This window comes from Hoplias malabaricus, chromosome 10 (assembly GCF_029633855.1).
Source record: "Hoplias malabaricus isolate fHopMal1 chromosome 10, fHopMal1.hap1, whole genome shotgun sequence".
Classification (NCBI taxonomy): Eukaryota; Metazoa; Chordata; class Actinopteri; order Characiformes; family Erythrinidae; genus Hoplias; species Hoplias malabaricus.
Window position 1 is genome coordinate 33,511,591 of NC_089809.1, and position 25,603 is coordinate 33,537,193.

Consider the following 25,603-nt stretch of genomic DNA (forward strand, 5'->3'; position numbering starts at 1 on the left):
GAAACATGTGTCTTTCCTTCTCCAAAGACTGGGTGAGTACAGTAACACAGGTAGCTGAACTGAAGCAGGAGTGATAATAACACAAAGCTCAAAAATGTAAGCTCAGTACAATGTAATAAAACTTCATTTTAAAAATGTAAATAAACAATGTACTATAATAACAGTATTAAAAACCTAAAACATTCCATTTATTCCTCAGTCCACATTAAAAAATAATATGAACAAACACCAGCATGTTCTGAATTTTTTTTCCAAGAGTAATGAAAACTAATTTTGCATATTTCCTCCTATTCCAAAGAACGCCTGCTCTTTGTCTTGAAACTTTATTTAACAAAAGTACGAAGGAAAAAAATTCCAGACTCTGCCATAACTTTTCTGGAGTGTGTTAAATCAAATTCTATATTTCTTTATATTTACAAGATACAGTCAAGTTGGTCAGTTTTTTGTGAATTTAATAAAACTAAGAAATTAAGAAAACTAAGATACTAAGAAATCACTGATTGTGATTGAAAATACAGCTTGTTGAAATTATTTCTTGTATCAATATCAAATATAATTAACAAACACATACAAAAGCGAACCTAAGGGAACCCACTATACAGTCAGTTCCTCATTAATGTAATCAGACTCCACCCATAAATATATTTGGCAGTAAGCAGAAAAAACATGTTTTGATTTCCATTTCTGATTTCTTTTGTGTTTTGACGATTGATATTTAATATTTACCACTAAAATAGTTTACAACCACCACCAAAAACACCAAAATTGTTATGAACAAATAAAAGGACTATATGATCAATGTAAATGAGTATGTACACACCTTTAGGAAAAAACAGTATTTTATTTCCAGATTTTTCTTCTTACTTCATTTTGAATCTTGCATTTTTTTCACAAGTAAAATTTAAAATAAAAAAAAACTAAAAAATAAAAGATACCATGAAAATGTAAAAAAATAACACAAAATAATGTTTATATAATTACATAATTATTAACAAACAGACAACAATTATATTAATAATAACAATACTACAAAAAAGGGAATATGACTGAGTGTTGATTACATGCATACTCAATACCAAACTCACTCTCTCAGAGTGTTGGGGAGTCACTAGAAAAAAAGTGGGATTTTAGCCCGCTGGGCTTTTTTGTATCTAGCTACATGCAAAGACATAAAAGAGAACTTTTGCTTTAGACATTCTTTCATGTGTAATGTACTGTACATAAACTTCATCACAGTCCAAACCCTGCTGCCTGGCCCGCATTACATCAGGCGATCTGACAGGGGCTTCAATCGGGTCCTCTCGTTTTACATCACTCGGCTGAGTTATGAGAGGTCTTTGTTTTTATTTTTAAATCCTTCACTTCAGGTTTGTTAGTGTCATATGTGTGTAGAGTTTGTCCTCCACTTCAGTGCTCATTTCTGCCATCATTCCATTTTCCACTTGTATATTTGCACTTTCCCCTTCTTCACTTTGTGTTCTGTTTTTCAGTTTGTTGCTCTTTCACAGCGTTTTGTCGCTCTCCTTCTTCAAGTGGCTAGTATGAAGACAAAGGTCACAGGGGTCAAACACCTTAGTTGGTTCTAGGTAAGATGAAATCTGGCCTGGATTATATTTCATTCTCTTTGCAGGTTCTAGAACCTTTTAAAAATAAATTAATATTTTAGTGTAAAATCTTATTGCATTTCTTTAATCAGTGTTCAGCAATTAAGCCACAGTACTATGTGCATGTTTAATGAGGGCTGCAACCTGCTTTCTTTAACAAAATGTGGATACAGACATTGTGGCTCATAAATTATACATGCAAAAATGTGAAATCTGGCTTTATGGTCATTGTACAACATTACAATGAAATCTGACCTCTGCATTTAACCTATTTATGGCAGTGAACACACACACACACACTAGAGATTAGGGCAGTGAACACACACACCTGGAGTAGTAGACAGCCACCCTCTGGCTTTTTTTTTTTTTGAAAATACAAGCTGTTCTTTACATTAATTCATTAACACACATTAATAGAAAGGCGCTATATAAGTGTAACAAAGTGTAACAATAGATTAATTAATTCATTCATCTTCTGTAAGCCTTATGTCCTGTCTCAGGGTATGTCTGGAGCCTGCCAGGAATAATTGAGCACAGGAACACATACCAGACAATGTCCTTAATTTTTTAAAATAATTTAACTTCCAATTGAATTAAACAATGTTTTTCATTCAGTAAAGTTACAGTTTTGGATATATTGATATGTTGTCCAAAAATACATGTATCTTCAAAGCAGTACATTTAAAGAAGGAAAAACATTAACTTTCAATGGAAGTCAGTGTAGAAAGGTTTTATTCCAAGAACTTTTGGAGCCTCTCTATACCTCTATTGGTTCATTTATAATGAAATGTGACAAAGTGAAGGACAGCTACTATGTTTAAATGATGTAGTAAACTATAAATTGGCAAAAATTTAGATGGCTATATATATATATATATATATATATATATATATATATATAGAGAGAGAGAGAGAGAGAGAGAGAGAGAGAGAGAGAGAGAGAGATCTCACCTATAGTACTCATCCTGTGTGAGTGAGTGATGGTGGTGGTGGTGGATCCACTGCTGCTCCAATGCCAGTCTCTGGATCTGCAGCTCGGCACTCTGGGCCTGCTGCATGGCCTGTAGCTGATGAGCTGCAGACATGGAGCCTCCCAGAGACGAGGGCTGGGGCAGCTCACGGAACGGACCACCTGAAGAAGAGAGACAGTGGTAAACATATAGAGAATAGGTGAGAAAACAGAATGGTTTGTGGTTGGTGTCCTATTCAAATAAATACACCACACTACACCAGTAAGTCATTGGACAAGATTTCAAACATGACATTCAGCTACATCTGTAACAATGATACAAACTGCAAGTCACTCTGGATAAGAGTATCAGCCAAATTAATGTAAATGTAATATGAAGAATGAGGGTGATAGGACAGTAAATGGAGCAAAAATGACCAGTGGTGGCTCATGCCAAATCTCTCAGGTGGCAATGGCCGTGATGATGTACACACTGGATAAATAAAGAAGTAGACAACTGGCACATTGCACTTAAAATAACCTGACACTTTAATGTAACACAGAAGAGTTTTATTTCTGTGGTCACCTCATGTTGAAATATGACCAGTAACCACTAAATGTATAAAGCTTAAATCCTAAAGCTTCCTCTGTAATGATTCAAAATAAGACTACACTTATTATACTACTGTGTAGTAATTATAATAATTATAATAATTATAATATCTGTGTAATACATGGTAATTTATTAAGTTGTAAACAACTTAAAAGTAATTAATTATCATTTGTAACACAGCGATAGAAAGAGAAACAGTGACCTCTTTTTTGTCTAATACTGAAAGTGTCAGAACCTACTGAAAATGTCAAGGTAGAGAATAAGCTGAGACTAGAATGTGAATTTAGACATGTCACTTGTTAAAGTGCACCACATTATCATCAGTGTCTAAAAAGACATTTTATCCAAGGTTAATTGATAAACCTTGGTTGTTAAAGGGTTAAACCTATTAATGAATATGTGCTGAAGCTGACAGAATTTTGAATGATGGAGAAAATTATGAATGACTTTTAATGCAAGTATCCAGAGACATCAGGTTTAACAGTGTAGATGGATGTGGGTTCACTACTTGGCAAACAGCAGGTTTCTGTCTATGTGTTATAAATGATTATGAATTACTTTTAATGCATATACAACCTAATCAATAACATCAATAAACAGACTGTAAAATGTTTATAAACCTTTATTAGTGTAGTCTTATTCTAAAATGGTACCGCTTTCTATTTTTTCAACATACAGTACAGTATTTGTAGATAGTATTGTGGATCGTATATCCAGGATTTCATTATAAAGGTCATCTTTAATTATGTTAGTTTGCCTCTACAGTGAATGAAAAATCAACTTTGTTCATAACAATATATTATAATTTAGTCTCCCTCACAAATTGGGGAGACCATATTTATCACTACTCACATAAATTCTATAAATTCTTCACTCTTCAGATAACATTTTATTTTTGGTGTGTGAGATCCAGAATAAAGAGTGAAGTTTACAGGAGCCATCCTGACCAGACTGCTAGCTGCTCTCTCTATCTGGTTCTGGCTGCTCAAATTATCCTTACAGGGTTGTGCCCAAAATTAATCAGTGCCCTATTCATTTCAGACTTCACTACATAGTAAGCAATGTAGGGAATAGTGTAGGGGGCCCATTTGGAACACAATGTGTATGACAAAAGCACGTTGATGCAAACCCTCCGAGAACCCAGAGAATGAACTGAAGGTTCTGCAGCTTGGAAAATAAGAGCCTTAACGTGGGAGCTTATTGCTGTTTCTCAATATGTGTTCTTGTCTGTACTTGTGTTCTTGTGTCATTCACAGCCCAAGTACTGTTCCATTTAAAAGTCCACACTACACAAGTACAGTCCAAATACCTGGATGTGTTCTTGCACTGGTTGTGTTATCGAGGACGCATTGAGACGTGACTTCTGTAGACACGAGGATGTCAGAAATTCCAGAATGCATTTTGCACCAATAATTACAGACAAGAACACAAACTGAGAAAGGGCCAGTGAATCATCAAGTGTGCCGGCGGTCCAATTGAACAACTTTGTATTAGTGAGTCAAACTTGCTCAATCTATACTACTAAGTATGACAGTCCAAACCTGACAAACTTTGTATCGAGGAGTCAGGGCAATATTGTGCTATCATGAAATTGTCCAAAGAGAGGCCAGAATGTATGAAACAAACCTTATGCTGATTGGGCTGTGATATTCAGAGGCAGAACTATACAGACCTAACACAGATAGGACTGCGATACTCAGTGGCAGAACTATACAAAACCTAACACAGATAGGACTGCGATACTCAGTGGCAGAACTATACAAAACCTAGCACAGATAGGACTGCGATACTCAGTGGCAGAACTATACAAAACCTAACACGTATAGAACTGCGATACTCAGTGGCAGAATTGTACAAAGCCTAACACAGATAGGACTGCGATACTCTGAGGCAGAACTGTACAGAACCTAGCACAGATAGGACTGCAATACTCTGAGGCAGAATTGTACAAAACCTAGCACAGATAGGACTGCGATACTCTGAGGCAGAACTGTACAAAGTCTAACACAGATAGAACTGCGATACTCTGAGGCAGAATTGTACAAAGCCTAACACAGAAAGGACTGCGATACTCTTAAGCAGAACTGTACAAAACCTAGCACAGATAGGACTGCGATACTCAGTGGCAGAACTATACAAAACCTAACACAGATAGAACTGCGATACTCTTAGGCAGAACTATACAAAACCTAACACGTATAGAACTGCGATACTCAGTGGCAGAATTGTACAAAGCCTAACACAGATAGGACTGCGATACTCTGAGGCAGAACTGTACAGAACCTAGCACAGATAGGACTGCAATACTCTGAGGCAGAATTGTACAAAACCTAGCACAGATAGGACTGCAATACTCAGTGGCAGAACTATACAAAACCTAACACAGATAGAACTGCGATACTCTTAGGCAGAACTATACAAAACCTAACACAGATAGGACTGCGATACTCAGTGGCAGAACTATACAAAACCTAGCACAGATAGGACTGCGATACTCAGAGGCAGAACTATACAAAACCTAACACAGATAGGACTGCGATACTCAGTGGCAGAACTATACAAAACCTAGCACAGATAGGACTGCGATACTCAGTGGCAGAACTATACAAACCTAACACAGATAGGACTGCGATACTCAGTGGCAGAACTATACAAAACCTAACACAGATAGGACTGCGATACTCAGAGGCAGAACTATACAAAACCTAACACAGATAGGACTGCGATACTCAGTGGCAGAACTATACAAAACCTAGCACAGATAGGACTGCGATACTCAGTGGCAGAACTATACAAAACCTAACACAGATAGGACTGCGATACTCAGTGGCAGAACTATACAAAACCTAGCACAGATAGGACTGCGATACTCAGTGGCAGAACTATACAAAACCTAGCACAGATAGGACTGTGATACTCAGAGGCAGAACTATACAAAACCTAACACAGATAGGACTGCGATACTCAGTGGCAGAACTATACAAAACCTAGCACAGATAGGACTGTGATACTCAGAGGCAGAACTATACAAAACCTAACACAGATAGAACTGCGATACTCAGTGGCAGAACTATACAAAACCTAACACAGATAGAACTGCGATACTCAGAGACAGAACTATACAAACCTAACACAGATAGAACTGTGATACTCTGAGGCAGAATTGTACAAAGCCTAACACATATAGGACTGCGATACTCAGAGGCAGAACTGTACAAAACCTAACACATATAGGATTGCGATACTCTGAGGCAGAACTGTACAAAGCCTAACACAGATAGAACTGTGATACTCCAAGGCTGAACTATACAAAACCTAACGCAGATTGGACTGCGATTCTCAGAGGCAGTACTGTACAAAACCTATGCTGACTGGACAGTGATACTCAGAGGAAGGACAGCCCATCTGGCAGAGCTTGGTTAATACAAAAACCATGGGTAAAATGGTAGAATGAGGGAAAATAATTCCTCCCTTTACCTTTTGGTGTGAATTGTAAGAGCTAATTATTTCTTCAGTTGGTGGACTTCCAAGAACTTTTAATTTGTGGTGCAGAGGTTCTGCCCTGCCAGGGCCCTGAACCCTGGTCTGCTGCGTAAAGTACAGCTGTTATATCCATTAAACGTTATCAGCACTCACTGATATACCAACTGCGTTTTGTCTTAACTTGGGTCAGGGAAAATGGCCCTGAATGCCTTCCAATATGTAAGACGTGTGATAAATAGTGTGGTCAGAGGTATTTGTTACCGAAGAGCTGCTGTCGTAGCACCTCGCTGTCGGAGAGGGGGTGTGTGAGGATGGGAGGCCCCAGTGTGGCTCCTGGATATGGCAGCCGTGCTAGAGGGGCTCCCGCTGCCAGAGGATCCATCAGGGGGTGCACTCCCCCTGCCGCTGTCCCCCAATAATGTAACAACAAACAAAAAGCACAAATTCAATAACAGTCATATTTACATTTAGTAGCTTTTTTAATTAAAGAGCCTTCCAATAATAGGTAATTATGGAAGACTTAATGTACAGTGTAGAAACTGTTTGCTTACCAATATACAGACAAGCAGCAAATTAAAATAAATAACTAAACAAATGTGAGGACATGTCTACTGCAAGATTCAACCGAATCTTAAAGTGAATAGAGTTTAAATTTGCATTCAAAAGTGGCCAATCATTTACTGAATTAGTGTGATATGACAGGAAAAACAGAGGAGCAACTGCTCCTCAGGTGACTGAGAAATTCATTGCAGGGCATGGTCAGTCAGCAGAAACAATCCACCCATGACTACAAAGGGAAGATGATTGCACATTTGTGAGTTCTGTTGTACAATAAAGGTAGACCCTGGTCTACAGAAAAGAGTAAAATGTGACACAGTTTAGGATGAGTTATCCCTCACCATAAGCATGGTGGCAACATCTCCAACATTCTTTAAAGGTTAGATAAGCCAGATTGAGAGTGAAAGTCTCTGGTTCTATCCCCTGGAGCCTGGGAACAAAGGGTGAGGTGAGGTGTAAAGGAACAGCACTCTCTCCTCCCTCAACATCCATGGCTGAATGGCCCTTGACCAAGGCACAAAACCTACACTTCCTCTCACAGCGCTGAGGTGGCTGCCTGACACTCTGGGTGTGTGCTTTTTTGCTGCCTTAATCATTAGTAGTGTAGTATCACTAGTAGAAGAAAATGTCCCTTTCTACAGAGCATGAGAAATCACTGGATGGTTTGATGAGAATGATATACATCATGTCTTTTTCATTACCAGGTTATTCAAAAATGAAATCCTAAAGGAGATTTTGGACTGATAGGCTGTATTATCCACCACTGTCATCAAAAAACCAGCTGAGGCAATGTCTTGGTGTTCAATAACAATTTCCAACAACAATACAGACAACACTGCACCAATATGCATGGGACATTTTCTGGCAGTTATAGATGTCCAAGATGTTGGCTGATTTTTTAATGTGTGCGTGTGTGTGTGTAGGGAGGGTATGTGGAATGTCAGGATATAATTCCAGAAAACACACTCACTTCTCAAGACATAGTTCACATTCTGTGAAATGTAAGGCAAAAAAAAGCAAATCCTGACTTTTTAAAATGTTTTTATTTCAAGACGTTTTAAATCCCAAAACTAAAAGTGCCAACTGTTTTACTTTTGATTACTGACATTAAGGTTAGGGGATTGGTGTCGTTTTAGTTATTATGTCTAAAGGAAAGTCTCAACAGGTAGCATGGTATCAGCCGGTGTGTGTATGTATGTGTGTGTGTATGTGTGTGTGTGTGTGTGTGTATGTGTGTGTTTATCTGTCTGTTCACACAGATTTATGTGTGTGTAAATATGTGTGTTTTGTGTGATGAGTACCTGTATCCTGCTGGTGCAGATGCAGGTGGGAGTGTATGTGTGAGTGCTGGTGATGATGTGGAGTCACATTCAGCATCTGCAGTCTTCCCAAAGACTCTCCTGAATTTCCTCCACCTCCTGCTCCTGCACCTCCGCCTCCTCCTGCTGCTGCTCCTCCTCCTGCTCCTCCTGCACCTCCTGCTGGCACAACTCTCTCCCTCTCTCGCTCCCTCTCTCCACTCGTCAGTGTTCTCTCTCTTTCCCTGTCCCTCTCCACACTCCTTGCTCTCTCTGTGCTTGGAGGGGTACGGGTAGGGGTGGAGTATCCTTCAGAGGGTGGGGCCTGGGGGGTAGGGTGGGGGGTTGAGTGTGAGGAGTGAGGGGAGGGATGATGGTGAGATGAGGCCGAGGGTGGAGGTGGTGGGGGCGGGGCAGGAGGAGGGGGAGGAGGAGGGGGAGCTGGAGCAATGGGAGCTACAGTGGGGGGCGGTGCATGGACAGGTAGTGAGGGCGGTAACAAAGAGGAGGCAGGTGGGGCTGAAAGTGGCTGGGGGACTAAATTAGGATTTCTAGTCGCTGTGGCGATGGCTTGTGGGGGTGGGGCTGGAGGCGGGGGAGTTCCGTAAAGTGCGACCTCACTGGCTGGGGCTCCACCTCCAGCCCCGCCTGCCAGTAGTAAAGAATGAGAGTGTGTGTGCGAGTGTGTGTGTGCAAGTGGCAGCGCTGGGTCGTAGACTCGCTCCTCGCTCTTAAACTCAAACCCGGACTTCACCCGTTCTCTGTGGGCAGCCACGGCATGGGGAAAGCCCATTCCTCCTAGTCCTGCCCCTGCAATCCCACCTGGACCGGGCCCTGCTCCTGGGTGGGCAGGGCCTCCCTCAAGACCACCCCCATACAGAAAGCCCAGGATTGCAGCCGCTGTGGCTGCATCTGCTGGGAGGTGGTGCGGGTGGGTGAGTGCTGGGTTCTGGAACTGGGGCAAGAAGAGTGATGGATGTACATGGTGGGAATGAGGGTTGGGGTGTAAGTGATGGTGGGCCTGTGCCCGGCTGGCAGCGCCAAGTGGAGACATGGCATGAGGGCGTGCATATTCACTTAGTGTCCTCAATGCTGGTGTGTCAGGGCCCAGATAGGGACCCCCAAGCCCGATGCCCAGGGGTCCCTGGGGGCCTGCCATTACCGCTGATCCCCCAGCCATGGTGGGCAAGAGAAGTGAGTGGGGGATGGAGTGAGAGAGAGAGGGGTGGAGGGCGTGGGCATGAGCAGCGTGGTGGGCATGGTGCTGTGCGTGGACAACTGGATGTGACGGGTTTACACAGGCCGCAGAGGATACGGAAGGGTCCAAGAGGATGGAAGAGGGAGGAGAGAAGAAGAGGGAGGTGCCTTGGCGAGCTCCTGCAGCAGCTAGACTCGCACTAGAGCTGCAGTTACTCTCTTTTTGCTGAGAAAGTGACAGAGAGATAAAGAGAGAGAGAGAGACTTCACTTACAAACAATATACACAAATTACCAAGTTCCAGTACAAAGTAACAAAGTTGCTTTTTTAACAATATATTTCTTGAGGTCAAATGCAGATGAATTAATCAAACATAATTATACAAAAGAATGAAACTGCAATAAATTATTTTAGTTATTGCTAGCATGGGAGCCATTATTAAAACATATTAATCTCAAAGAGCTGTGTCAGGGCAGATTACAGTGTTTTTACAGATCAGTATCAGCTTTATTGAGCCCAATCTCACACCTGATCTTCTGTTTCCTCTAGAATATATGTCAGCAGTGGTGGGAAGCTCACACTCCCTACTCCTCCTTGTGTGTGTGAGGAAGAAAGAGGGTGTGACGGTCATTTGACCGCTGTGAGTACGTATTTACATTAGAGTGTCGCTGGGCCTTCTCCCTCCAGCTCAGCTCAGTGTCTAAAATTTAGCAGTGTGCTTTGTACAAGTTTTTGTGATTCTCCTCCACCTCTAAAATGGCTCTGGTCACTAACCTGCAGGTGCCTCTCCAGGTCCCTTTCTCTCTCTCTCTCTCTCTCCCGCTCTCGCTCCCTCTCTTTCTCCCTCAGATCTCGGGCTCTCTGCTCCACTTCTCTGCGTGCCCGTTCTATGGCCTCATTCCTCTTCTTCCAAAGCTTGGAACCATCCAGTGGGACAAAGAGAACATCGGTGCGGGCGCAAGAGTTTGTGTTGCCACGATCTAGAACCCTGTGGAACCTGAAATGTGGACAATTCAAGATTTATTATATTTGTTTCAGTACAGTAAAAGGAGACATTTTATGAAACCTTTTTCAGTGCATTAGTGCATTCATTTGGTGTTCAGAAGAGACCTGCCCATCACAAGCTGAGAAATAAATAAAAATGAGGCCGTTTTTGGGGTCTGCCTAAATCTGAAATCATGGAAGAAAAAGTATTTTTGTTCTGCAGGCATTTCTGTATTGTCCCACCTGCTCGTCTGAGTGGAATGGCGTCTATATGAGAGCACAAAGATGAGCGCAGAGAATACGAGTACTGATTAATTATGGCATAAACGAGATCAGAGAAAAAACAGAACAATTACTGAGAAAAACAGTGTTACCACCTCACATCTCGGCACTTCACATTTGGAGTAAAAACAGAGATTCATTTTCAACAGGAACTAAAAGTGGCCATTCTGAACAGGGCTGTTTAGACATGATAAGTAAGGTGCTCTGTTGTTTGATCTTTGTGGTTTTTTGATCAAAGCATGTCATAGCTGTTAAAGTTAAGAACTGTGTAAACCTGCGGAAAAGGGCAGTAGGTGTCTCCTTTAAAGTTTCACTATATTACTGCCAGTGAGCTCCATAAATATCCACACATTTGTTAATAGGAATCAAATATCTATCAAACAAAGTTAAAATCATGATTAATACATGGCATCATAGTAGACAACTAAATCTGGGTGGTAGTTGCATCTTCCAGCTGACAAATGCTATATATCAACCACTCAGATCCACTCAAACATAGTCCACAAACCAGATTATGAAGCTTTAAACTGGCCGTACTGCTGTGCAATGTTGTACTGTGTTCCATATTCTAACACATCCATTTCACCTCATGACAGGTTTGTTACTCAGTTCATTACTTGCAGCAAGTGAGTTGTGATCAAGGAAAACTATACAAGGGGCAGTTGTACTCTAGATCCAGAGTTGAAAACAAAACAGAAATAAATGGGAGGGTGCAAAAGTAAAATATAACAACAATCAGTAGATATGATATAAGGACAATATCAGTGCTAGGCTGGCATTGCCATAACTTAGATAAGAACAAGTGATACTAATCTGTCTGACATTTTTGCTCATTATTAACAAGGGTGCCCATATTTCTGTAGGACATTTAGACGATACATAATTTAAAAATACATTTTAAATTTTTCTCTCGTTTGAAATCATTAAATCATTCATGCATGCACTGGTGGTTGGCATGGAACCTGATACAGTGGCACAAAACACGATGGCGTCCTCTACCGTCAAAGTCAAGTTCACACTTAAAAACCTGATCCTTCTGGGCGGTCAAGAGATGGCTTTAGATAACAAACATTTGCACTAACTAGCCAGTGCTGGATTACTAAATATTAGAGCCAGTCCAAATAGTATTTTGCAGGCTTTGAGTCTGCGTAAGTATTTCCAAACTAAGTATTAATTTTCAAAACCACCCAGGAAATATTATATTTAGTCATCACAATTAACCTTCTTAAGTTCTTTAATATGGTAATTTTATTTATCAAAATATAGCTGTTTTAAATTTGAGGAAGAGTTTCTAAAGCTAAAAATTTTTCTTTGTTTAAATATTTTTAAAACTTAACTTGCTTCAGCTATTCAAAGAAATTAGGGAACAATGCAAAATCGTAGAGGGAGGAGTTAAAGTCTAATATCAACATCTGTCAAAGAACAATAGCGATTTTTACTGGTTTTGTGAATAATACCTTTGCTTAAATCGGTGTAACTCTGAAAAACACTGGTCTAAAATTATGCTGAGGCCTAAACATTTAATAAAAGGACACAAATATCAATATAACACATGAATATTTGAACATTCAGATGATCTGGATTAGCTTTTTTAAATATCCAAATAATACTGTCACCTGAATGTCTTTCATTTTTGATTACTGACCTTAACTGACATCGCTATCCTGTTAGCTGCATCCCTCACATTGGTCTGTGCAGACTAATTCATTTCCCCTCAAACAAGCAGAAAGGCCAAACAATGGCAGCTTGGGAAGAAATGCACCACAGTCAGGTTCAGTTTCAAAGTCTCTCTCCATGTTTCTCAGGCTTCTTGCCTTTTTTGCTGTATCAGGAAGGACATCACTATGTTAGTCCCTTGTGTTTTTCTGATAATTAATTATAGGCTGAATTGATTGTCGGTAGCTTGCTGCTGCACTGCAGAGATTAGATTTCACTGACCACTTGGCAGAGTTAAAGTGGACACAGTTAGGTTGGTAACGCTGAAGATCCATGTAGAACATGGACTCTCAAGTGAGATGGCCATATTATAGTTAATAGCTAGAACTGCATCCTGATTCAGCTTGTGTTTTCTGCTACACGTAGCAACGTGTGCCCATCCATGTGTATGTAGGCATGTATTTATCATGTATTTTAGCAAGGAATGTTAAGGTTTATTTCAAAAATTTTGTAAATGTTTTGTTTTTAAAAAGCTAACTGATATAAAACTATCCAGTGAACATATATTGTGTATTGGACCCAACGTGTCCAAAGGCTTTTATTACTGGGCTTTGCCTGACTTAAATTAATCCATAAAAAGACATTGTTGTTGGTCAAGTTTTCTTATAAATCTAATCATCTTTCCAACATGCTGAAAATCTGCATTTCCTACGACTAAAATTGGGATTTCCATGTTCTAAAGTGGCACCTTGTATACAAGAGCAAATTCATTTAAAGCTTTTAAAGTTAATATGGATGTATAAAAGGTCATTTTAACATCTTTGTGCTGTATAGAATCAGACACATATTCTGCCTTACCGAGCTGATTGGCTTGCATGAATTGGAATGTCAACAGGTTTTGGCTCTGGCGAGGGGCTTCTGAGCACAGGGGGTGGGCTCTCTGTCTCCTCCCTCTCTTCTACAGGCTCTTCCTTTATGACAGGTGTTGGCAAAGGACAAGAGGACGAATCAGAGTGGTTGTCTGCCCCTATGGTTGTGGGCGGCGGAGCTGTCCCTTGAGCAGAGGTACAGAGATGTGGCTGGATTTTGGAATGCTGAGGCGAGTGCAACTGGCCATGACTGTTAGTGCTACTGCTGCTGTTGGGAATGACACTGTTCGTATTGCTAGTCGCTAGAGTGTTGCTGTTGTTGCTGCTGCCATGGTAAGAGCTGGTAAAAGAGCCGTGACTGTTTAAAGTGCCATGATAAGGTGTGGGTCTGCTGCCAGAGAGACAGGAGGTGACTGCACCTGATGCCGGAAGTGGTACGTTTGCTCCTGGAGCTGAAGCTGAAGGAAACGAAGGGAATCCTCCTATCTGACTGGTCGAAGGACTAGGAAGTGGGGAAATTGTAGTTGTTGGGCTCTGATTGGAGGAAGGGTATGGGCCTGGGCGTGAATGACTGGCTGCAGGTGTGGAAGGAGGCGGTGCTTGGCCATGGGTAGTGGGAGGGTGAGAGTGAGGGGGGAGAGGGGGAGGGGGATAAGACGTAGAAGGTGGATGTCCATGGGCAGAGGAAGACGAAGATGGGGAAAGCGACGGTGGATGAATGCGATTAGGATAGAGAGCAGCTGGAGCACTGCTCTCCCTCTCCCTTTCTCGCTCCCTGGACTGCACTGCCAGGCTGGCTGACTGGAGACCGTAGTGTGAGTGAGGTGGGTGGGAAACTGGAGGTCCACCTGCATACTCCCGAGCCAAATTTGGAGTGAGTCCAGTAGGGCTAGGGTACTCCCTGGATGCACCAGAATGAGAAACATTTGAAGGGGGTGCCCCTGGTGGGGGGTAATCCCTTAAGAAGTGTGTAGCGGGGGGAGCCTCTGTCCCACTGGAGGGGGCTTGAGAAGGCTGGCTCTGCCCAGGCTGCTGCACCTCAGTTGAAGATGGATAGTCTTTGTTTGGGGTGACTGAGTTCGAAGTGGACAAAGGCGGGTGGGCTGAGCTGTTCTGTGGCGAACTGGATGGGTCACGATTCAGCAGCTGCCCAGAAGGCAAAGTGCTTGGAGCAGTATTGTTTCCTTGGCTGCTGTTACTAAGATTATTATTTGCCCCTGTTTCTCTCATCTGCCCTGCAAACTCTCCCCATCTGCCTTCTTTATCTCTGGGGTGACACCCTCCTCCTGGCCCTCCCGGTCCAAACTCTCGACTCTGTGCTAAGTGTTGCTGGCTGGGCAGGGGGAAGTCTCTCCCAGTGTCCCGCTCTCTGAAGCCTGGACCATAATCTCGACCTCCTGGAGGTCCATCCCGACTTGCCCCTTGTGAACCTATGCTACCATAGTCCCGGTTCTGGCTAGGTGTTGGATTCCCAAAGTCTCGATTCAAGTTGGAACTATTTGCCCCAGTGCTACAGGTACTGATGCAGTTATTTGTATTAGCAGCACTGTCCTTAATCCCATACTCCCTCACAGCCCGTTCCCGCTCAGCCGGGCCAGAGAACCTGGGCATATACTCTCTATGTGGATGAGAGTGTGGATGAGGCAGGTATGGGGGATGAGAGGGGTGACGATTTGAGGGGGGATTGTAGACTGAGGGCAATTGCTGCTGTTGCACAGGGGGTGCATGGTGAATTCCAGGGTAACGGGTGTATCCCCAGCTGCCAGGACAGCCAGACACATGTCCTCCTGACCAGGTAGTAGGGCTATAGTGATGCGTGTGTGGAGGGGCTGGGGCCTGCTGCGATAATGATACAGTCTGTGGAAGAAGAGAGGGTGGGGCAGCCTTGTCACATTTCTCTACTTTCTCTGTTTTAATGTCACCCGTTGCATTTTGTCCTGCCTCCAGAGGCTTTAGAGCGGGTGGAGGAGGAAGTGTCGGGGCATGGCTAACACTAGGGTTTCCATGGGAATACTCTGAACTTCCAACTCCTGCCTTGCCTCCACACTGTGAACCCGATTTGGGGTTGATGCGACCGCAGCCGTGGAGAGATTCACTTGCTGCAGGCCCAGCAAACTCCATCTTGTTTGGTAGTTTGGAGTCAAGTGAGAAGTACGGTTTCCTGTTGCCACTGTCGCTCATGGCAACCCCAGAAGACTCTCCACGATGAGGAGGACAGAGGGAGGACGGTGATTTCAGAGAGTGTAAATCCACCTCTGCCCCTCCTTCGCCATCTTTTCGTTCCACGGATCCACTCTCTTCTCCCCTCCCTTGTCCCCGCCTCTCCTCCCCTCCAGATTTAGATGCTGCTCCGTCCTTAGCCTTACTGCTCTGTTTCGGGGAGTCTGGAGAGTCTGACTCAGAATCCAAACTAGCTAATGGTGAAGCAGACAGACTCGGTGAGGACGACCGATTGTCCTGATCAATGTCCCGTCCGCTGCTAATGCTACTACTGCTATTGGCTAGGCTTCCCCCAACTGAGCTGCGGCTGCCTTGTGACTGGCCATCTTCGTTGTCGCTCTCACGTGATTGGCTGTTGCAAGAGGTTGGGTTTGGAGCTGAAGTTGTGGTGTCAGTTGAATGGGTGGACGTTGGAGGATTGGATGAAGAGTCCTGGCAACAGAAATGACAAATATGGATGAGGAGATATTGGAACAAAAGAGAGCGTTCTCTAATATTAAAAAAGATCCACGTAATGTTACCTGTACTTTCTGTCTCTTGGGTGGGGGTACAAGGTCCTCTCCCTCGCTCTCTGATGAATCATGTCCCTGAGAGCGTCTGCTAAAACAACCTACGGCAAGTTCCTCTCCTGCAGCTCTCTGCTAAACACACAGCTGTTTTAATCAAGACTGCCCGACAGACTTATATTTAGAATCAAAGGCAAATGCAATACACAGGAATGGGACACAAAGCTATACAAATCCTCACATGTAGATAAAAAAAAAATAGATTTGACATTATGTATTTGGCACAAACCCATCAACACAATAAAAAAATGTGATGAAAGAAAGAGACTGAAATAGAGAGATAAAGTAAGTAGTTGGACAGAAAAACAAGGAGTGGGAAGGACAGAAAATGTATGTGCGAGACAAGAAAAAGGCAACGCAGAAGAAAATGAGAGATGAAAGCATAGAGGTGAACAGATTGGTATAATCAAGCAGATGCAAAACACATAAGAAAAATTTGAATGGAAAGCAGAGAAAGAATGAGATAAAATGAGAGAGTGAAAGTCGGAAATCTCACCGTTTGTCTTTCGTTCCGTTCTGCTCGAGAAGGGCTTGGGTGAGGGCGCCTGCCCCTCCTCTCCTCACTACCCCCCCTTCTGCGCCCGCTACGCATAGGCATCTGCAGTCATGCCCGTTATGGGCGGGTAAAAGGGCACAAATATAAATGAGAATCAGGAAAAGAGAATAAGGGACACTACATTTTGTCAGTGGGTGTAAGGGCTGAACTGTTGCAATCAGAGACACAATTCCCTTCAAATTTTATGCCAAAGTTTCTCCCTAATCATTAACAGTCACCAATTCACATGATAGATGGGTAGGACTCCCTCCTTCACATATCAGTCATCAGTATCAATCAAAGATCAAATACCAAGATAATAAAATAAGTCTTCAAATGTTTTTTTTTTAAAGGACTGATGCTGAAAGTCAATTTTCAGTGGGTGGATTATACCACAATTTGGGGACATAAACTGCAAAGGTTTATCCCACAATTTCAGTTTTCTTCAGGGGTCAACTATTAAACCCTGGTTTGAAGACCTAAGATTTCTGTCCCTATCCAGCGAACTCAAACTTTCAACAATGTAGACTTAGGCATCAGTGTGTAAAGCTATATAAGTTAGCACCAGTTTTTGAAAAGCTATTCTGATTATACTCAATTATTTGAGTAAAGGTTTAACCCAAAAATCTGAAGAAGCTATAAAACCTTCTAAATATGTAACAATACCCAGTGTCATATTGCCTTGTTCAATTGTTCAGTAAGCACATGTAACAAAAATACATTACGTTCAACTTTAAGTTCAAGGTTAATTAGCTATTATGGCTGGCATGTTATGAAAAAAATATTGTACTTAATGCCATTAACATGTGATGTATTTTCTGAATTGTTACACACCTACTAAATCCAAACTAAATTGTTAGACTCCTCTGAAAGTTGCATATTCTCAAGCACAATATGACAAAAGGAAACACAGCTGATCTACTTGCTGTGTCCTCACCGGGTCTTTGTGAGTTCGGGTTTTCATCGCTGCCTTTCCACAGTGTCCATTCCTCTCAGGATGTTAGAGAACGCTTCATCAAAAGAACACTCTGGTACAGGTTAATACGCGATCAGTCAGGTTGATGATTCTGAAAGACGAAATAAAAGGAAATGTCAGTGATGAATGCAATACCATGACATCAAAAATACTAAAATGAAAACTACTGAAATCAATCTGTGTTATGTACCCCAAACAGATTCGTGAGGGTTTTTAAGGATAAGGGATGACATAACATTTTCACTCATAACCTGAGCCACCCGATTCACAGTATTCACAGAGCACCATTGACTGGATGTATTAGTTTGTATATAGAATATATAGAATAATGACTAGATATATTAATTTATGTTATATTTGACATATTCACATTTTAAACAAAGCAGAGATAGGTATATACACTGATAGTGTACATGCCAAAAGAGACAAACTTGAAGTGAAAATATGAGCAGGGTAAGAATTCATTACATGTTCATAAACCTAAACCCATCAATAAAAATTCTAGCCCCCCAAAATCCAGAACAGACCACAGAAGCCAACCTTTCAGTTGATTGATGTTATTGTGAGTGTAATTCCTTATATAATCCCTAATCTACATGATGTTTTCAGACTCCTATTAATTATCTGAATGACCAAAACATTTTTTTAATTTACATATTACATTTCTGTTTACAGTCATTTTTAGGCTCTCTTTGTTTGCATACTATTTTCATCTTTTATATTAATGTGTAATAACCATTCTAACTGATAAGCAGAGTTAGTGAGAAAAGCAAATATTGAATTAGGAGATATAAATCACTTGAAGCAGAGTAATATATCACAAAGATACCATCAGATATGTGAAGTTGTGCCTAGGTGGCCTTTTTTATGCTTAATGCTAAGAATGTTGCTCAAGAGCAAAAAAGGGTGTGACCAAACCACAACTGGGTGGAAAGAACTTTGAGATAGACCTGCTACCAATATGCTGAGAATATATAAACATTTAATTTAACCAGTTACAAGAACTTAGATTCCACTGAATTACAGACAGAAATACAGCACATATGTTCTGATGCGGTTTCGACTGTAGAATATATGGACACCTGTTCATTCAGCATTTCTTCTGAAATGAAGTGTTAGCATTTGACGGAAGTCAGCCTCAAAACATGAGCATGGCCAAGAAATGTTTTTATAATTAATAGCTTCAATTCACAAACCCCACTCCAACTCCTGCCTAAAGTACTGGATTGTAGTTGCCCTTCTCCACAGCCCAGTGTCTGGGGAATTAATACCCCTCTATCTTACACTTGACATTAAGCATGGAAACTCAAATACAACTGATCGAGAATGTCACATTTTATTTTTTGCTTTTCTATGGATCAGATAAACTGTTTGTGGACAACAGAGCATCTGCTTGAACTACATTGAGTGCACGTTAATGTAGTTGATGTCACTTATTACAAGAAATGCCATCAATGTTTTGGATGTACAATGTAACAATAGTAACAACACATGGAGTAGACACAGTTTGGCCTGGGCCTTGGAGCTGAACCGGATTGAGCATAGAACAATAATATATATTTTGCAGTATGCTCTATGAGGTGGACTCCCAGATAGGGATTAAGCCTTGTCCTGGACATAGTCCTTTCAATGGAAGATTACAATTCAGAATGCTGGTCTTCCTGGTCTAGGAAACCGCCCCAGTGTATATTACATGTAGTAAACTATCAAGGTATTTTATAGCAAATGGGCGTAGATATATAAATAGCTTTCCAGGAAGTAAGATAGGCTTCTGCAACCTTGACAACTATGAGCATCGCTCTGACTGTTGTTTTGATGAAAGTGACAGTGAGGAGGCAAGTGAGAATGTTCACAGTAAAGTGCAGCTACATTGTAACACACATGCACAGTTACACACAGCAGGAGACAAGTAACAATGTGCTGATTTCTACTGACACATCAGTTCACGAGGAGCATGAGGTTAATAGTGTGTCAATGTCAATGTGCTACTTTGCTTTGGATAAATCCTCAATTTATTTGAGTGCCTTTAAGTGCAGTTTGATAAAATTTACTTGGACCACTGCCTTCAATATAAAAATAGACACAAAACTGCTAAAACAGCTACACAATTGAATGTGTCACACCACAATGGTGGGAAATGAACAATGCTGTTTCATGCATTGTGCTGTTCCTCAGTAAAGAACTGTGGTGACGCCAAAACATCCAGCTCCCTAAAACAGCAAACAGCCAAATGCCTGCATCTCAGGCAGATTGGTAGTGGCTGAAGAGATTTATACTCATCTAGCTGACAACTGGCATTGAGCATGGTGACCTTTAGCTCATGTACAGCTGCTCCAGAACATCCCATTTCATTTTACACTTTTCTGTGTAGATTCAGCTGTGTGTCAACTATTGATGCACCTTAATGTAGCTGAATTCACAAATGATATGTGAACAAAATTTGGTCAGAAAAGCATATTGTAATCTGTCAGCATAATGATACATTTTGTCATGTTGCCCACTCCCATCTACTGTCAACCGGTGAATAAAAGCGGCCTAAAAAGCTCTAGGGAATTTGAGGATTAGCCCACCTTTGTGATGAGAAATGACAAGGCCTAAAGCCTCATTCATAAATACGTATACATAATTTACCAATGAATACAATATGTACAGCACACATTCAGTACAGTTTAGGTACAGCACTGCAATCCCAGGCCAAAATGAACCCCTTCCCCCACCAACCACATACTCTCTCTCTCTCTCTCTCTCTCTCTCTCTCTCTCTCTCTCACACACACACACACACACACACACACACACACACACACATACACACACACACACACACACATGCACTCAGTCACTCGCACACTTCATTTATACTGAATGAGACTATATATAGAACACTAACAGTCTTGTAGGAACGTGTGTGAGTACATTTAGCAAGGCTTTTACAGAAATAAACTCACTTTTACACCCAGGCTAGTGTGTTCATGGTGGAGACAGCAGCACTGATGGTGACTATATACAAACAAATCTGTAGAATGCGCCAAAACTACACACAAATACACACACATGCTGCTGTTTCTGCACAAACAGTCAAAACTAGGCACTCAACTGCAGTGGAGTTAAATTAACACCTGCTGGGTAGACTGGAACAGCAGTGATTGTGCTGTGTACTCAAGGACGTCAAGTCATATTTCTTAGTATATGCTCGCTCTCTTTCTCTCTCTCTCTCTCTCTCTCTCTCTCACACACACACACACACACGTACACACACACACACTAACACACACACACACTAACACACACACACACTAACACACACACACGCACAAACACACACACACACATACAGACGCATCTTTGCGAACGTCCCATAAATATCACATCAGGCGAATTTGTGGACCAATTACAGTGTAGACAAGGTAATACATCCCAATGACACACAATACAGGCTGCCAGTGCTCTGTTCTGTCTACAGGTGAACCTTCATTCATCAGTCCAGTGGCCTGGCAGTAGTCCACGCATACCAAACACAAACACACACACCCTTTCTCCCTCACTCTCTCTCCCTTTCTTTTACTCAACCTTTCTCTCACTCTACAGACACACACACTCATCACTGGATTAAACACACTATCCAAACATCCAAAAATATAGAGTAACATACAAAATTCAAAGCTCAAAGCTCTCTCTCTCTCTGCCATCATGATTCATGCTCATGATATATTTGTTTCTTGAGTTTAGAGAAAAGATGATAAAAGAAGATATTAACATAACATCTTGCAAGACTAGACCACCTTAGTTAAGAGTACATAAAGCTTTCTCTTTTTTTGGAGAGATAAGAGATAATCAAGCTGCACCTATACTTATGACCTGGGAAAAAAATCACATTTTTTCTCTCCAATCTTTTACTGTGACAAAGCTATTCAAAATGATGGGCCTGATAATACGATTATCTACCATAACCATTACTGAGAAAGGAAATCAGACCTAAAACAGACATTTTGCAATTCAAGCAAAAGCCCCCACACCTCCATCCATCCCCCAACCCCCCAACCCCAGCCCTCTACATCACTTAATGTGTTTGAGGGTATATAGAGTGTGAGGTACAGAAAATGCAACCAGTTCCTTAGCCTGAACTTAAAACCTGTAGATTTCTTTTTAAAAATTAGCCAGTCTCCTGCAAGGAATGGAAGCATTAATAAAGACAAAAGATGGACATACAATATATTGATCAAATATATATATAAAAAAAGCCAGTTTGACTGAGATGATAGTTTGACAGACTCTGAGGTGTTCTCTGAATTTTGCACAGTACAGTATACAAACACAGCTTTGACACACTCACCTAAAGCCTAGCACTCACTGTACAAACATAAACCAAAAATAGCTGTGTGATAGTTACATTCATGTTTTACACATGCAACACAACTATATATTTTTATAAGATGCATATACAAAAAAGCCCTCTCTGTAAAACCCAACTTTATGGTATGTGAATGACACACACCATACACCCATTACAGGGGACCAATATTGAAATTAGTCAGTTTAGCATTATTTAATAAATGCATAACTGTATCAGATGAATACCTTGGTCATGAGTGAAGAATGTATTATTACTAAGGCTGTGTCTATATATGTGTATATTGTAAAATTCTGTGCCACTCAGTTCTGAATTTCAATACTTAAGCAGACAGCTTTACCAATAATTGTGAGCCAATAAAAATACTTGTTCCAAAATGTAGACTGTTGATTGGCTGCATAATTTACATTTTGTATGCATGTTACTAACGGTTTCTGGTTTAAGCCACACCCACTTTTAATTTGTAAGTTTAAAGAATGTGTTGGAAACAACTACTCTGTCCAGGAAACAATTTCCCAGTCAAGGTACTGGCATGTCTATTTATACTGAAAAACTTCGACAGACCCTCAGACCTACTTTGTACAGTCACATTTGTTTTATTGGATGCTTTATTTTTTTATGTTAAAATGACACCAAGGAGAACTTTGCAGTTGGGAAATGTAAAGGCCATTTCCAGAAAGAGGCTAAGTATTGATGTATGTTCTATGCTCTATATGATATCCATTACAGAAACGTCCCTGAATAACAGGAGTAAAATGCATGTAAATCTTTCCTTACTATGCCTGAAAACAGACCCTATCCAAGACATATTTCCCAAAATACCAAAATAAAGCACTGTGCTTCTTGTTCTTTTGAAATGAATAGTATATATATATATATATATATATATATATATATATATATATATATATATATATATATATATATATATGAAACATATTGCAATGTACAGGTATAGACAATACATTGTACAGCTAGGCTCTCATATAAAAACTCACATAAATAAACCATAGACATACCTTCATGTCACACATACACCAAAAAAGGCCTTGCTTTTAACACACACACACACACACACACACAGACACACACCTATTCACCCACAACTCAAAACGCATCTAAGACTGTAACACATGTACACACAGACACGCGCATATTCAACCCATATCCGTATGTCATACACACACAGCATATTTTTGTCTATAACACATCTATATACATAATGTACGTGACGTAGCCTACATACTCATATGACATGTATGTGTGCACAGCTTTGTCTGTAACACACACACAGCCTGCTTGTGCATTCTTGTGCGCACATACATGCTGAATGCCGCGCGTGCAGAGCGCTACATAACCGCTTTCCCTCCCTCAGCATGGAGAAGAAAAAAGGAGGAGGAGAGAGAAAGAGAAGAAAATGATTCGCAGTGGAATGGCGCACGAAACGTTAGCTTGACGCTAACACAAAATACACACACACACTACACACTTCACACACACATTCACACATACACACACACAAAGAGCAGCAGTGGCAGGAGGAGGAGGGACTGGAGCATCCATTTTCTCTCTCTGCTCTTACCTACGCGCAGCCTTTCCTTCTGTTCTTCCTTCTCTTCTCTTCCTGCTGCAAGACACACTCACTCACTCTCACTTACTCACACACACACATACACACACGCAGACACACGCGCGCGCGCGTGCAGCGCGTGCATGCATTGGACTCCGTGGATCAGCTTCCCATCCTGCAGCTTCACCACTGCAAACCGAGCGCGCGCACACTCACACATGCACACACACACACACAGATGATGCACTCACACACCCCACCCCCTTTACACTGTAACACAGTACACCCCTATAACACTACACCCCTTCACCCTTTTCTCCCTCTCCCCTTGTCTTTCTCCACCTCTTGCTTACTCCTTTCTTTCCCCTCTTTTCCCCCCTCTCCCAGTCTGTCTACTTGCACACACACACTCTCACACTCCTCTTTATCTCATCGTTTCCCTCTACCTCGTCTTTCTTGCTATCCCTTTTTTCTTGCTTTCTATTGCCCATTTCTCTTCTCTCTCCTAAGCTCACCCCCTCTCTCTCTGTCAAGGCGACTCGACTACACTCTCTCTTTGCCTCTCTTTTCTTCTTCCTTCATGAATTCCTGGGAGGGGAGTGTGTGGAAAGGGGGGCGTGATTTACATACTGTGGAGGAAAGAGGAGGAGAGGAAATGGAGAGAAGGAGAGAGGAAGAGTAGAGGGGGGGACTGCAGTGAGATTTTTTGGGGGGGGAGAGAAACTGGAGCTACTGCTAGAGGACAGAACAAGTTCTTATTAAATCAAGAACCTAAAAAAAGCAGTGCAGCTCAACACACTCAGGACTGAAGTGAACGTACATACTCTGTATGTATATGTAGTTAATCCTGATTGGTTTGTGGTGTGCAATATGAATGGCAGCTTTACCCACAAAGTGGCCAGTAAAGACTTTTATTTCAAGATTAACTACACTGAACATTCCTGCGTTTCTTGCATGGGTGTACCAGTGCTATTAATGCTCAATAACATAAGCAGAGAGACAAGCAACAAAGCAAAACATGGGACAAAATAAATAAATAAAATAACTTTAACATCAGAAGCATCAACCAAGTAAAAGGAAGGTCAGGTTTCAGCTCATGGAGCTTTACTCCCAATATCATGTCATTTTACTGTGCCAATAAAACACAGGACACACAAGGGGTTTATATTTTCTGAGAATATATGTCCACACAAATACAAACACACCAAAAACTAATCAACAGCTAGAGAAACAAACTAATTATCATGACATGAAAAACATAGATTATCCTGAACCAACATAGTTCTCTCTCTCTCTCTCTCTCTCTCTCTCTCTCTCTCTCTCTCTCTCTGTCCCGTCTTCCATTGTGCTGTAACCATAGTAACCAGCCGAAAAAGTGCGCGTGCGTGAGTTATCACCAGGGTTGTCCTTTTCTCGCACTCCCCCTATCGACAGTATCTGTGTGTGTGTGTGTGTGTGTGTGTGTGTGTGTGTGTGTGTGTGTGTGTGCCTGTGTGTGTGTGTGTGTGTGTGCGTGCGTGCGTGTGTGTGTGTGTGTGTGTGTATGTGTGTGTGTGTGAAGACAAACTGTAACTCATTTAATCAATCAAATAATTATTATAAACACTATTTATCTGCACAATGCTACTTCAGATTTATTATTATTATTATTAAGTTTGTTTATTTTGTTGGTACTCAAAATTGTGTCCTGCACTGATGTACAGCTATGGATGTGTTTGAATCAATTTACTTTTTAATTCAAAAGAAATATGACACCACTGGCTATGTGAGTGACTAGAGTGCTTCTGCCAAAGGATTTGCCTAGGTTGCTTTGGAAGGAAGTGTTTTATTTTCAAAAGCCAGTGTGTCCAGCCAAGAAGTCCTGCAAAGATCCAGTGAGTCTGCTGATGACAT

The 25,603-nt window shown here is 41.4% G+C and overlaps 1 protein-coding gene across 1 annotated transcript; it reads right to left on the reverse strand.

The window, feature by feature from the left end:
- Positions 1-938: 938 nt before the first annotated feature.
- Positions 939-23,894, reverse strand: atn1 (atrophin 1). The gene is made up of 10 exons (XM_066683353.1): positions 23,723-23,894; positions 17,752-17,881; positions 16,776-16,877; positions 16,235-16,354; positions 13,483-16,145; positions 10,477-10,699; positions 8,509-9,928; positions 6,911-7,054; positions 2,556-2,736; positions 939-1,536 (listed from the first exon to the last, which is right to left on the reverse strand). Exons 2-10 carry the CDS (start codon positions 17,776-17,778, stop codon positions 1,503-1,505), a joined length of 4,914 nt encoding a protein of 1,637 aa, XP_066539450.1. The 5' UTR covers positions 17,779-17,881; positions 23,723-23,894; the 3' UTR covers positions 939-1,502.
- Positions 23,895-25,603: the final 1,709 nt, after the last annotated feature.

Excerpts from the sequence above, each read along its gene's own strand:
- atn1 (XM_066683353.1), bottom strand. The coding sequence starts at position 17,778 with ATGAAAACCCGAACTCACAAAGACCCG. Across the intron at positions 16,878-17,751 it reads CCCGAACTCACAAAGACCCG|ATGCCTATGCGTAGCGGGCG; the intron begins GTGAGGACACAG and ends GCATGACTGCAG. Across the intron at positions 9,929-10,476 it reads ACCTGGAGAGGCACCTGCAG|CAAAAAGAGAGTAACTGCAG; the intron begins GTTAGTGACCAG and ends TCACTTTCTCAG.